Raw genomic sequence first — 12,849 nt, 5'->3', positions numbered from 1 at the left:
GCTCTTACTGTCATTTTTTCGATGGTGAAGGCTTCTGTTTCCAAAAAGCAGCTATTTCTAGCAGTTCAGTAGGCAATTACAGGCAATTCCTAGGCTTTGCTCCTCTAGTCTACTTTTTATTGGGTAACTAAAGACTTACGGAATCATAGAATCCTAGAATGAACCAGGTTGGAAGAGACCTCCAAGATCATCCAGTCCAACCTAGCACCCAGCCCTAGCCAGTCAACTAGACCATGGCACCAAGTGCCTCATCCAGTCTTTTCTTGAACACGTCCAGGGACGGTGACTCCACCACCTCCCTGGGCAGCCCCTTCCAATGGCAAATCACTCTCTCTGGGAAGAACTTCCTCCTAACATCCAGCCTATACCTCCCTAGGCACAACTTCAGACTGTGTCCCCCTGTTCTGTTGCTGGTTGTCTGGGAGTAGAGACCAACCCCGACCTGGCTACAGCCTCCCTTCAGGTAGTTGTAGACAGCAATGAGGTCACCCCTGAGCTTCCTCCTGGCCCTTCCTTAAGTCTGTCTGCATAAACAGAGTGAGTGTGTTAGACAAACACATGTAAATAAAAGACCACTCCAAGAGAAATACTCAGTATGAACAAAATAGACTTCATTTCACTTGATTTTTCTGATTCTTCTTTGAGAAATATGAACTACCAATTTCTAATCTGAATTTAGAGGTGAGACAAAAGAATATAAGAAACTATAATCTACCAGACAAGGAATAACACATGAATATGTGGAATGGTATTGAGGGATCCTGTTAAAACCACCCACAGAAGCTCCACTTCCCTGAATAATTTATGTGAATTTTGGTGTTTTTTTCTACGTATTAAGTGATAGCAGAAGGTTGTTTGGTTTTGGTTTTGGTGGTGTTGGTTTGTTGGGAGTTTTGTTGGTTTGTTTGTTTTTTTCCCTGTTGTTTATTCGATAAGATGTAGACATAGCTTCTTTAGATTGTTCTGAGAATTATATATATATGTGTGTGTGTGTGTGTAAAATGGTGTGTGCTTGAGATGGATTATTTTATAGTTTAAACAGAGCAGTGATTGCATGCATCTTGTGCTCAAACTGAAAGGACATGAAAACTTGAGTCAGGTGCAGACTGTGCTCCAAAGTTAAACATTTCATCAGGTGAGCAGCATGGTACATGAGCCTGCCACACTGGAGGTACCCCAAGAAACACACGTATGGCTAAGAACCCTCACTGAAAAGCAAATGGAAATGGATGGAAATTCAAAGCTCCAGTTTGGAGAATCCTCTGCAGTATTGATATTAAGCATGTGCTTGCTCTTCTGGAGGAGTTAATACTATTTAGAAGTAATTTGATACATGATTTATAAACACAGATGAATGAGGTATTCATCTAGATGTACTCAAGTTGTAGATGACACAGGTTCAGTACAAGTCTCTTTGTTCCATTTTTGGAAAGTTATTAGCACAATGGGATGCTTATGGTGAGAATTCCTGGCTGTGGACTCAGCAAAAATAATTGCTTTACTGATCTGGAAGGGGCTGCTGACTTCAGGCACTCAGAACTTCGACAGCAATAGTGAATTCACACAGAAAAATTACTTGAGCATGAGAGCTCACATGAGATTACAGTATCACGTAAAAAGGCCACAAATGAATGTAGGCAGAAGGAAAAGAATTATTCAGGATCTCTTAAATGTTTTGTTGCCTGTGTTTATTAGAACACCTCAGACCTGTCTGGCAGCTGATGTCACGATGCTGTTAAGAGCCGCTTACTTCTAAAAAACTGGCCACAAGCCAACTCAAAAATCACCGAGGTATCCAGGGGCTAGAAACATTCGGCAGCCTGTTCTGGCCCAAACTCGGAAAAGCTAAGGGATGAACTCAGGGCAATTCCCTCTCTGAAACACGGGGGGCAGCATTCGCTGCGGATTGAGCGCCCGGGGCTAGGAGCGCAGCCTTGCAAACGGCTGTCCCTCGCCCCTAAAAGGACCTGCCAAATCACAACGCTTGGCAAAACGCGAACCTTAAGCCTCTTAACATTCAAAAATCATTGTTTTGAAAGATTATTCTCTGGATTCTACAAAATCTTGTAAGGGAGAGAGAACTCCTGCAGCTGTCTTGTGTATCTTCCAGAGCGACACTGCTGATTCCCTGTGCCCACAGCAGCTCTGAACACATCAGCGCAGACTTTGTTTAAAAACACTCGTGCTTCTTCTCTCGTGTGTTACTGTTACACGTGTGCACTGTGACTGCCTCTCTGAAACACATCAGTGGCAATCTGAGCTATAAAGAACAAAAATAAGTGAGGCTTGAAGCCAAGGTAACATTGTCCATTCTTTCACAAACATTAAATCCTATTTTCCAGCAGTATCAGCCCGTTGTTCTCAACAGACCCATGCTGCTGTTGTGTGTCAAATCATAACTCACTCTTCCTCAGCTGTCCTGGGCCAAACACAAAAATCTCTTTTCCCATTAGCAGTAATGCCTTCCCTGGAAGGTAGCACATCCACAACCCTGGCTTCCCCAGCCTTCATCTATCAGCAAAGAAATGAATCTTTTGCTGGGGCAAACATGGTCTGAATGTGCTGCATACTCTAGCTAGTGGTCATACATTCAGGTCCTGGAAACACATGGGGATGTTTGCTACAACACAGAGAACATGAGGGGCATGAATTTGGGGTTTTCATATTGCCCACAGGTCCAGCACTGCCTTTTATGTATCTGGGGGGGAATTTCCAGGAATCATTTCATCATTGGCATTCTAAGTATTTATGTGCATGATCTTGGGAGGGCATAAACCTGCCTTTTGAAAGGGTTATACTCATGGTATGTTGTGATGAAATTTGTGCATTTTTTTCAGACTGGAACCACTGCAGAAATAAATGCAGCGCTGATGCACCCTTGTATTAGAGGCTGAAAAGCCAAAAAATACCTTAAACTTTTCCATTAGGGATGTGTGTCTGCATGCTTGGGGGCCATCTTCATTTCCAAAGAGGTACTGGGGAATTTGACAATACAGCCATGGTAGCACACTTGTATTGCTTTAACAGAACCGGCCAGCTCCCTCCTATTTCTGCATCTCCCTTCACAGCTCACCTACAACAACATGCAAGACCTGATGGCTTTCAGTTAGTACCAGCCAGCTCTCCCAGTTAGCCACTCCGGTTCTAAACAGAAGAATCTGGCAGGAGAAGCACCAAGGCTGTGGCTTCCTCAGGGAGTAATCAAAGTGCAGTGTCCTTGCCCCGGACACCTAAGACACTCATGACAAGAGCCCGGGGCTCCCACATCCCAAGCCTCACTTAGTGTCGTGCACTCGCCCCGTGCATGAAAGCGCTCCAGAAGGCACTGCTTGTTTTTCTGCCGTTTGTTCCAGATAAATCCAGCTGGTAGAGGAGCGCAGCGCCGTGATTTATTTGAGAACTCCCTCGTACCGCCTGAAGGTCTCGCCGCCGGGGGAGGAGGGAGAGCGGGAGGCTGCGCTCCTAGGCGGCTGCTTCGGCGGCGCAGCACCCGCCCGCGCCCCAGCCCGGCACCCAGGTACAGAACGAGGAGGTAAAAGGGGATTTCCTTGGCTTCCTCCCGTGCAAATACCTCCCGGGGAGCGGCGGCTGCCCGACTCCCCTTCGCGGCCGCTGGGAGGCTCCGCGCCTCGCTCCGGCCTCCCCGGCCGCGCTATCGCGGACACCCGCCTCCCGCCCCCGCAGCGCCCCGCTCCGCTCCGCTCCGCACCGCACGGAGCAGCAACGGGCAGCTCGAACACCCGGCGGCGGCAGCGTCCGGCAGAGGCAGCGGCGATAACCTACCGGCAACCACCCAGCCCGGCGGGTCGGGAATGGAATATACAAAACCCACAAAGGATAAGTGGCTGGACTGTTCTGGGTGCAAAATGCTGGAAGTTTGTAAGTGCAACTCTTCGTTTGTAATTACTGTCTGAAGAGGGGCTGGCTTTTTTTTTTTTTTCCTTCCCTCAATTTCCCGTGCTTTTCTTGAAACTGTGCTTGAAACTATTCGATATCGATATAAGGGAAAGTATGCGAGAGGAGTTCTTTGCTTGGGTTCGTAAATTGCTGGTTTATTACTAAGGGGGGAAATAAGCGCTGAAAGCAGTACGGATTCTATCCAGTGGCTGGATTAACTGAAGGCGAAAGCGTGGTCTGCAAGTTCACTGACTGACATTGTTCCGGACCGGGGGATTCGTCTTATTTTTAGAGGAACTACAGTTTAGCGGCAGACAGTTGGACACAGTAATAAACCGAAGAGTGGCCAGCAAAGAGCGGGCAAGAGAAACGAGAAGCACAAAGACTAAACTAATCCGAGCCGCCTCCTCCTTCCCCTGATCTTTATTTGCACATTTACTAAAGACTTTAAAACAACAACAACAACAACAAACAAGCTCAACCCCCAAACCCCACTCTGCCAAATTATACGAGATTTTTTTGTCCGCCGGGGGGTTTCTTCGTGTCACCGAGCACGACAATGCCTTAAATTTCTACTTCAAGGAATAACTCGCCCCGCTCCCTGGAAATAAAATAAAATCAATAAACCTGCCAAGTCTCACTCATTCCCGAGGGAGATCTCCTTCATCCAGGGATTAATTTTGGAGGCAGCGGCTCGACGACTTTTTTTCCTTCTCCCCCGGCGGAGCCCACCCCTCCTTCCTGGGCGCCCTTTCCTCCCCACAGAGCCCCTGGGCGGGGGCTGCCCGGCCCGGACCCCCGCCTCCCGCCCGGCCGATGCTGGCACAGCCCTAGCAGCCGCCGGACGCTCCGCGCTCCCCCCACCTCCACTCCACCCCCGATCTGTCAACCCCCCGCAGGGCCGTCACCGCCCGGGGGCCGGGTAGGGGTGGGCTAGGGGCGCGAGGCTGACTGCCCTCCGCCCCGCCGCCAGCCCCCGGGCTCGGGCTCCCGCCGCCGCTGCCCCCGCCTTCCACCCCCCCACCCCCCGCCTCCTCCATGCGGCAGTGAGGACCGACCCATCCGGAGGGCCAGGAGCGGCAAACAGCGATGGGCGACACGGCTCCCCCCCAGGCCGCGGGGCTGGGGGCCGGGCTGCTGGGGGGGGGCCCGGCGGCGCCCCGGGTGCACAGCGCCATCGTGGAGCGGCTGCGGGCCCGCATCGCCGTCTGCCGCCAGCACCACCTCAGCTGCGAGGGGCGCTACGAGCGGGGTCGCGCCGAGAGCTCCGACCGCGAGCGGGAGAGCACCTTGCAGCTGCTCCACCTCGTGCAGCAGGGGCAAGGAGCCCGCAAGACCGGCAAACACCCCAAGGCGGCTGCTGCCGGCGGCTCGGCCACCCCCGCCGCCGCCGCGCCCCCGGACTACCACCAGCACCTCCTCAGCAACGGCGGCATCAACGGGGAGCAGCCGGCGGGGGAGCAGCGCGCCTCGGCCCTCCTGGCGGTGAGTCACAGCGCCCCCTGCCGGCAGGGAGGGGCCGCCATGCGCGACCGTGAGGAGAAGCCCTCCTCCTCCGTTCCCTCCCGTCAGAGCACCCCCCTGCTTCCCTCAGCCCTCCCTCTGGCGAGGCTTGGAGGTGGGCTTAGCTCCGAGGCCGAAGCCGGTCCCCACCCGAGGGCAGTCCTGTGGTGGGGTGTCCTTGGCTCGATTCGCTATGCCTCTTGCCCTCTGCCATGGTCCCTACCTGTGCCGGGCCCCAGGGTGGCATCAAGGGTGTGAGGAGCAGTGGGTAGGATTGCCAGGCCCGAAGTAGGGCAGCTGAAGGATGTGACTTCCCTCGAAGGGGTTTCTGGAGATGGTTTTAAACCATGTTGTGGTCCTAAAAAATGCATTGTGTGCTTCTGCCATCGCCTCATTGAGGTGGCGACAGCAGGCATCTCTGAGGAGGGCCACTGCCTGCAGACACTGTCAGCAGATCCATCCCCAGGCAGGGGTGGAAAGTAGTCCTAAAGTATCGCCCATGCTCACATTGCCCCCACCAATTGTCAAGGCTTCAGACAGCTATTTTTACTCAAGGTGGCAGTTTGCTGCTGTGTCCTTCGGCCAGCATTTCTGCACGGGGCAGACAGGCAGTGCTGAGAACCGGGAGCCCAATGCGTGCAGTTCGGGGTCCTGCAGGTGCTTGCAGGCGCAGTGCTAGGTGGGAGCGTACAGTGACGGCGTCTTGTGCCCAGTGCTCAAGCAGCAGCTTCTCCAGGAGCGGTTCGTTTGATGTTACTACTGAGTGTGCTTCACGACGCAGTTACAAGAGTTTTTCAGGCACTGTTGCTTTGTAAATAGTAATGCTGACCTCTTTCATCTAGAAATTGCTCTGAACATGTCAAGGAGGTGAAGAGTTGTCTCCTGTTACTATATTACAAGCACTCACTGCGCCATGCTTTTGAAGGCATATGCTGGCTGCACTGTGCTGCCTTCCAACTCTTTAATTCCCAGCACACGTGCAAAATAATTAAGAGGTGTGACTATGTCCTGATAGACCTGCGGCTGCTATTTTAATGGCTGAAAATAGATTGCTCTTTCCACTTCAGATATCAAATCTGCCTTTTCTCGGTGCCTGACACATGCTAAAATGGGACCTTTGTGGTTGTTTCTCCCTTCTTACCTGGGAATTCACAGTAGTGCGTGGATCGACGTTTAGTGCTGCGTTACTCAGCATCATTCGTCAGGGTGATGATGTAAGTGTTAATGCGATAACATTGTGTCCGAGGGGAGTTTAGGCACTTCGACCTGACTCAGTGTTCAGATTAAATCTCTCCACGTCCCTCATCACAATCAAGAAAGCCATTATCTTATTTTTCCAGTGTGTATTAATGAAATGCTTTGCTTTTGTCTTATGGGGGGGAAAAAAAGAAAGAAAAGACTTTTGCCTAATAGTGTATGTTCTGGAAAAATCAACTTTCTGAGATCAGAGAACAAGGCTGTGTGAGGTTTGGTTCTGTTTTGTTTTTGTTTACACGTTTTCTTACCAGTTGTTACTATTATTATGAAATAGATAGAGGCAGCTGTTTGAAAGTGCAAAATGAACCAACTCCAAAGAAAATATAGAAAGATTTTAATCTTTTAAAGGCAGAGAGATTGTATGCATTTCTGAAATACTGCTGATGATTGTTAACCTGCTCTGTGCTGGAGAACGCTGTGCACAGCCCCTGCCCTGTGTTGCGTACTCTCAGTTAACTCCACACATAAGTGTTTTTGACAGGGGGAAGATGTGACTAAGTTCCCCTCATTTTTGTATGCTGGAGTTTGGTAAGCCTGCTGACAAGGTGCATGACTTCACTGAGCATGATGTTTGGGGCTCTAACCCGTGTTTTGACACAGAAGAAATGCTGGCTCATGAAGCAGCATTGTTGTAATTGTATCACTGCACATCGCTGGTCCTCCTACTCTGTGTTTGACACGGACATTCCTCTTCTGCCACTCTGGTAGGACTGCCTCACTAAGGAGCAGAGAAAGGCCTTGGTTCAAAGTCACATCTCTGTGTTATGGAGACACATGTTGCCGTTACCAAGAGCTCCATCGAACACTGTTGCAAACGTTAAAAAGGAAACCACAGTGTCTTAGTGGGATGAATTCTGGTGACTGAGGGTCATACAGCAGGTAGCACAGCATTGTGCTCCTGTTCTAGAAAATTAAGGAGTCAGGGATGGACCAGAAAATAATGGGGTCTTGTTTTCAATCCAGCCATAGCAAAAGGGGGAGTTTGCTCTACCAGTTCTTCTAAAGGTACTTGAAGAGGAAAGACAGAGCAAACTAAGTCTTTTGTCCTGTGCTTTATATATAGATGGAGGAACAGAACCATCTTTAAGCAGAATTCATTTGTTACAGTGTTTCCTAAGAGGAAATCCAGTGGAAGCCTTATATGCAGTATTCTGCCAACTTCAGATGTTTTGCTGACAGCACATCTGAAGTCCACAGTGTCCTGGAACAAGGAACATCTCTGATCTTTAGTTGGGGCAGATAGAGCTCTGACACAGACAAACACAAGGCAGGAGCATTTGTGCAAGACTGGGCACATCTCTGACTGCTGTAGGTCCGCAAGTAAAAACGCTACACAGATAAATGCAAAGGCAGTCATAACTCTTTTGGAGGATTTCTGGCTATCAGGACACCCTTTGCAAACCCAAGATTGTCCCCACACTTGTCCTGAAAATAGCTGGGTTGTTTCCTTTGCTTTGCAAGCCGTGCTGCTCTCATAACAAGTGTGTCTGCCATGTTTAATGGCATTGGATGGGTTGTTTACACAGTTGGACTCAAGAGTAAATATTTGACACTCGATAACATTTGAACATATCAAAGAGCTTGAAATTACTATCTGACTTTGTTGATACTATTATTTGACAATTATCTTTTCCCAGCAGATACCTTAAATCTGGCAGAAGAGAGTGGTTTTAGTGGAGCTTGGTTTTGGCTTAATTTGGCAGCATTACTTTGAATTTTGAGAAAGCATCTTTGGCTGCAGAATTTTCTAATTAGAGATGTTTTAGCTGGGCCAGTGGATGTGGGCGTACGTGAAGGAGAAATTTATTCTTTGGGACATAGATAGGAAAGCTTTTGTGCTTTTTGCCTCCTTGCATTTCCCAAGAGCTGACATTTGTTTATTTATGTGGTGGTGTTACTTCTTGTGGTGCAGAGTAGAACTGATAAAATGCCCTGTCTTTCTTTTATATATACATGTATTTGTATGTATATGCCCTCCAGCACTTAGCTGTTTATATTATTTATGTTATATATACACAGTTAGCTCTGGAGGGCATTCCTCAGTGGTTTAAGCATTGAACTAGTAATACCAAAGTGTTACTGCAGTTTCAAAACTCTGGTGGCCGACTCATTCCTTCATTCTCCTGACATAGGCTTAAGCACTGTTCATTTAGCTTTGTACGAGCCTGGAACTCTGTTTTATGGGCATTATTCTGGTCAGGTTCTTTCATTGCCATCACACCAGTGGCTCTGAGTGCGTTAAGCAATGTTTGTCATCAGTCACAGGTGACCTGTTCTACTTTCACCCATCTCAAAGTTGTGCTGTATTTATCATTATTAGGATTAATTTAAAATAGTAATTAAATACATTAATGTTTTCTGTACTCTGAGGAGCAACTGTGAAAGTAGCCTGCACACAGATGTAGTTTGCAAGCAGCTGAAAAGGGGAAACAGTCCCATAAAGGCAACACTAGCCAAGGAAGAGAAGAATGAATTAATTCCTCTTTCTTCCCTAAATTCCCATCAATATCAGTACTAATCTGGAAGAGCCAGTAGCCAAGTCTGGCTTCTAGAACCTCAGTTTAGGCAGTTATTTCGTGTGGACATCCTTCAATGATCACAGAAGCCCTGACTTAGTTTCCTAATGACTTTTCTCAATAGTCCACATTGTGCTTGTTGAGGTTTTGCCTCCCCCATGGTAACATATTTTAAAAGGAGGGATTTTGCTCTGGTATCTTTGGCCCACGTTTACACTTCCCTATCTTCCAACCGGTTTGCTTAGTTTGCTAGTTGGCTGCTAGTGTACCCTGCAGAAATAGCGGCATTTTCTGGTTCCACATGTACGTAACTTTTAGAAGCACTCTGCAGCAAGCAACATAAGATGACCAGCTGTGAAGTGTGACACAACGTAATAGTACACTGAGCACAGGTGCATTAAAGGACAAAGCATTCCGCAAAGCTGGGGTGGGATTTTTGGTGGACAAAGTTTGGTGCCAAAGCAATGACACCTTCTGTTTGTGAGGTATAGGACAATGAAATGTTCTGTTTGTGAGGTGTAGGACTGCCGTCTGCTCCTTGTGCTTCTGCAGGAGTGAAGCTGGATTCTGATAAAGACAGCTAATGTAGCCAAGTCAGGTAGAATGAGTAAGGCACATTGCCTTTCTCAGTAGAGAACTTTGATCTGCTGTTATGGGCCCTCTGGCCTGCTTTGAGCCATTTGGTTAGGACGTGCATGGGTACCATTTAAAATCTTTGTTCATTTGGCTGACAGAAAATTTTCTGAACCAAAATCAAGAAGACACCCTGGAAGTTGCATAAAAGCCATACTTAATAAAAAGGTCAGGGAGTTTGTTAAATGTGTGCTAGTGTAGGAGCCTTTTCAGTCCGAGCCTCCTTTGCAGCTTTTTAAGCTTAAAGTACATTTAGTGAAGGTTTCCTCCATTCTGAAACAGTATAACAGACTGTTTCCACCACTAAAATTTCTGTAGCAGAAGTCCAGCTTCTTTGCCTGGACTTGACATACCCTCTGAGGCCAACCCATGGGCTTCTTAGCTTGCCTGACTATTATGGCACACCCTCCGACAGAGCTCTCAAATTGAGTCCCTTGTCTGTAGCACCAAAACAGCTTCTGTTTCTTTTGCACAGAGAAGTGTGACTCTAGCTAAGATGTCACCCACTTCATGGGGAAATCTAAACCTAAGGAAGGCATGTCTGAGTCAGGCTGCTTTGCCAAAACTTTGACTTATCATTATTACTTCTCCCCTTGCAAAGAATACTGTCTGCAGAAGGTGTATGTGAGATTTGATTATCTTGCAGTGACCAAAAAAACCCCAGCAACTAGGTTAGGAGGTTAAGAAAGGTCATAACGTGCCTCTCTTCCTCTTTCTAACTGTTCTCAACAGTCCTTTCTATCAAGGTATCATCTTTGGAGGCCAGTTGTACTCTATCTTTCTTACAAGTCTGCTGGTTTATGAAACCAAAACTTCACCCATGTCTCATTATAGGAAAAGAAAAGATTCATCCTGGTCTCTTTGACAACTTTGGGAAGGGCAGTGCCTCCAGAGCATCATTTATACTATGCTCTTACGTGGTGTAGGAGGAGCTGGAAGTTAGCAAGTGGCTCCAGCTAATAAAACACAAGCATAGAGGTTCCAGTAAGCATCTCTGTGGCCTTGCTCATGTCTCCTGTTGTGCCACTGTTTCCCACCTATTCTTGTGTTCCTCAGGTGGTAGCATCCCATTGACTAGCACATGGGACCCTGGGCTCCAGTGAGGACCCAGCTCTGTGTGATAATAACCTGACACCACCATTTCTGTGGAGTTCAGGAACGTGATTAAAGAAACCACTGTGCAACACTTCAGAGGGCACACAACCAGCTACATGGTACATAGAAGAGCTTTAGGTGCCTGGCCACTCTGAAGAGAAGAACAACAATACGGTCTTTAGTCTTTGGCCTCTCTCTGGTGTCTTCATGTCAGTGTTCCTCTGTATGACTTCCCAGTGATGATATTCCCAGCAGTCATAGGATGAAGCTGATAGGATTCATGACAGGGCTGTGTTTTCCACAAATCTGAATCAGTGGCTGTAAACCTGAAAAGGATCTTACCACTAATACAGTTTGGAACATTTCTGAGCAGTGAAGGAGGCAGTGGTCTTGGCTGCAGAAAAGGAGTTGGTGCCAAGTGAGATTTGAATCACCTTTCAAGCTTAACAGTATTAAGAGATTCCTTTTTGTGTGTGTGTTGGGGGGAGGATGTTGTTGGAGGTTTCTTTGGTTTGGTTTGGTTTGGTTTGGTTTTTTTTTTCATCTGAAAGCATAAACTATGCTCCATATTTCCCACTAAAAGCTTCCTATAGCCACTTGAGAGCCAGTTTGTGAATTTGTCATACCTTGTCAAGTTCTTCCAAAGTATTGCTAGATACAGATTATCAATCCATAATTGTACTATGGTGCCAACAAGGAAAGCTGACACAAAATACCTGCAACACTCATGCAACAGTTCTTAGGTAAGCATACTGTAAACTTTCTATTCTGACTCTAGGATCTGTTCCACAGATTACTCCTGTTATTTCACTTCCATAAGTGGCAGTTTTCTCTCTCTCTCTCTCTATATATATATGTATATGTATGTATATCACCCTTGTAAAGTGTATTGAGATCTGATCATGAGTTGTCTGGATATAGAATACAAATTTGTTATTGATGGATCCTAAGACAGGGTATTTGAATGTTTGTTTTGGCAACACTGCAGGCAATGCACACAAGTTGATGGATTCTTCTTATGTGACTTCTGTGTTTTGAGCCTCTGAGATGCACTTAAATCACCTTTTCAGCCTTTGACCAACAAGTATGAGTGCTGGAAATACAAACCCATATGAGTCTTTTACACAGAATCAGAGAGTGTTCATAATCTCATAAATTCCAGAGCTGGGTTTTTATGGCATCACACTGCCATGATCCACAACGAAAGTGCAAAATGTAGCAGTGTCCCTTGATTTTAGAAGAAGAAAGCATTTCCCAACCTATAATTCATAGTCAGAAATGTATGCTTCCTATTTTCTTGCTTTACTTCCTCTTGATTCTGTATCAGTTTGTAATCAAATTAGCCTCTCAATTAAGTCTTCTGTGTGCAGGCACTTCAATCACTTACTCCAGCAAACAGGGAGCAAAGTGGGAATGGAACTGAGAGTTTATACACAAGTCACTCACTATGTTGAGGCTGCAGCTGTGCCCTAGCACTAGCAGGTGGGAGCCACCTTGTCCTGCATGTGTTGGTTGCCTCCCAGATGGTAGCAATGGAGGAAGAATCATACTTACAGCTCAGAGTGGGAGAAAGACTCAGAAATAGTTCTCAGTTGAATAACGTACATACAAAATTCCAACACGCTTACTGGAAAATGATAATTTATTTTGGGGGTTAATTTGACTATACCTCACACCTGTGGCTTCACATATAGGTGTTGGTGTTTTCTTGAATAAATTCCTTTTGTTCAGAAATGGCTCCTGCATCTTCTATTTTCATTTGTGTCATAAAGTCATAATTCTGAGGTGTTTGCAAACCCAGCTGAAGCAAGGTGCAGAGATCTTAGTACCAATAAGAAATCAGTATAAAAGTGCTTCTGAGACATTGAGGAAGAAACCTATTTACCTGCTGCTTCAACCTGGAGCTGGCTGAAAGACCTGATGGGATCCTGGACTAGCAGATGAAACC

The 12,849-nt window shown here is 47.0% G+C and overlaps 1 protein-coding gene across 1 annotated transcript in view; it reads left to right on the top strand.

Moving 5' to 3' along the window:
* The first annotated feature begins 3,181 nt into the window (after positions 1–3,181).
* The window catches only part of MAML2 (mastermind like transcriptional coactivator 2), a 247,240-nt gene continuing 237,572 nt past the window's right edge, over positions 3,182–12,849 (top strand). The window contains exon 1 of the mRNA XM_064170370.1: positions 3,182–5,382. Within this exon, the coding sequence (XP_064026440.1) occupies positions 4,987–5,382 (396 nt within the window). The 5' untranslated portion in view covers positions 3,182–4,986. The remainder of the gene's footprint in view (positions 5,383–12,849) is intronic.

This window comes from Pogoniulus pusillus, chromosome 3, assembly GCF_015220805.1.
Source record: "Pogoniulus pusillus isolate bPogPus1 chromosome 3, bPogPus1.pri, whole genome shotgun sequence".
NCBI lineage: Eukaryota > Metazoa > Chordata > Aves > Piciformes > Lybiidae > Pogoniulus > Pogoniulus pusillus.
Note: the sequence above shows the minus strand (reverse complement) of the source record. Positions and strands in the feature narration are given on the sequence as shown.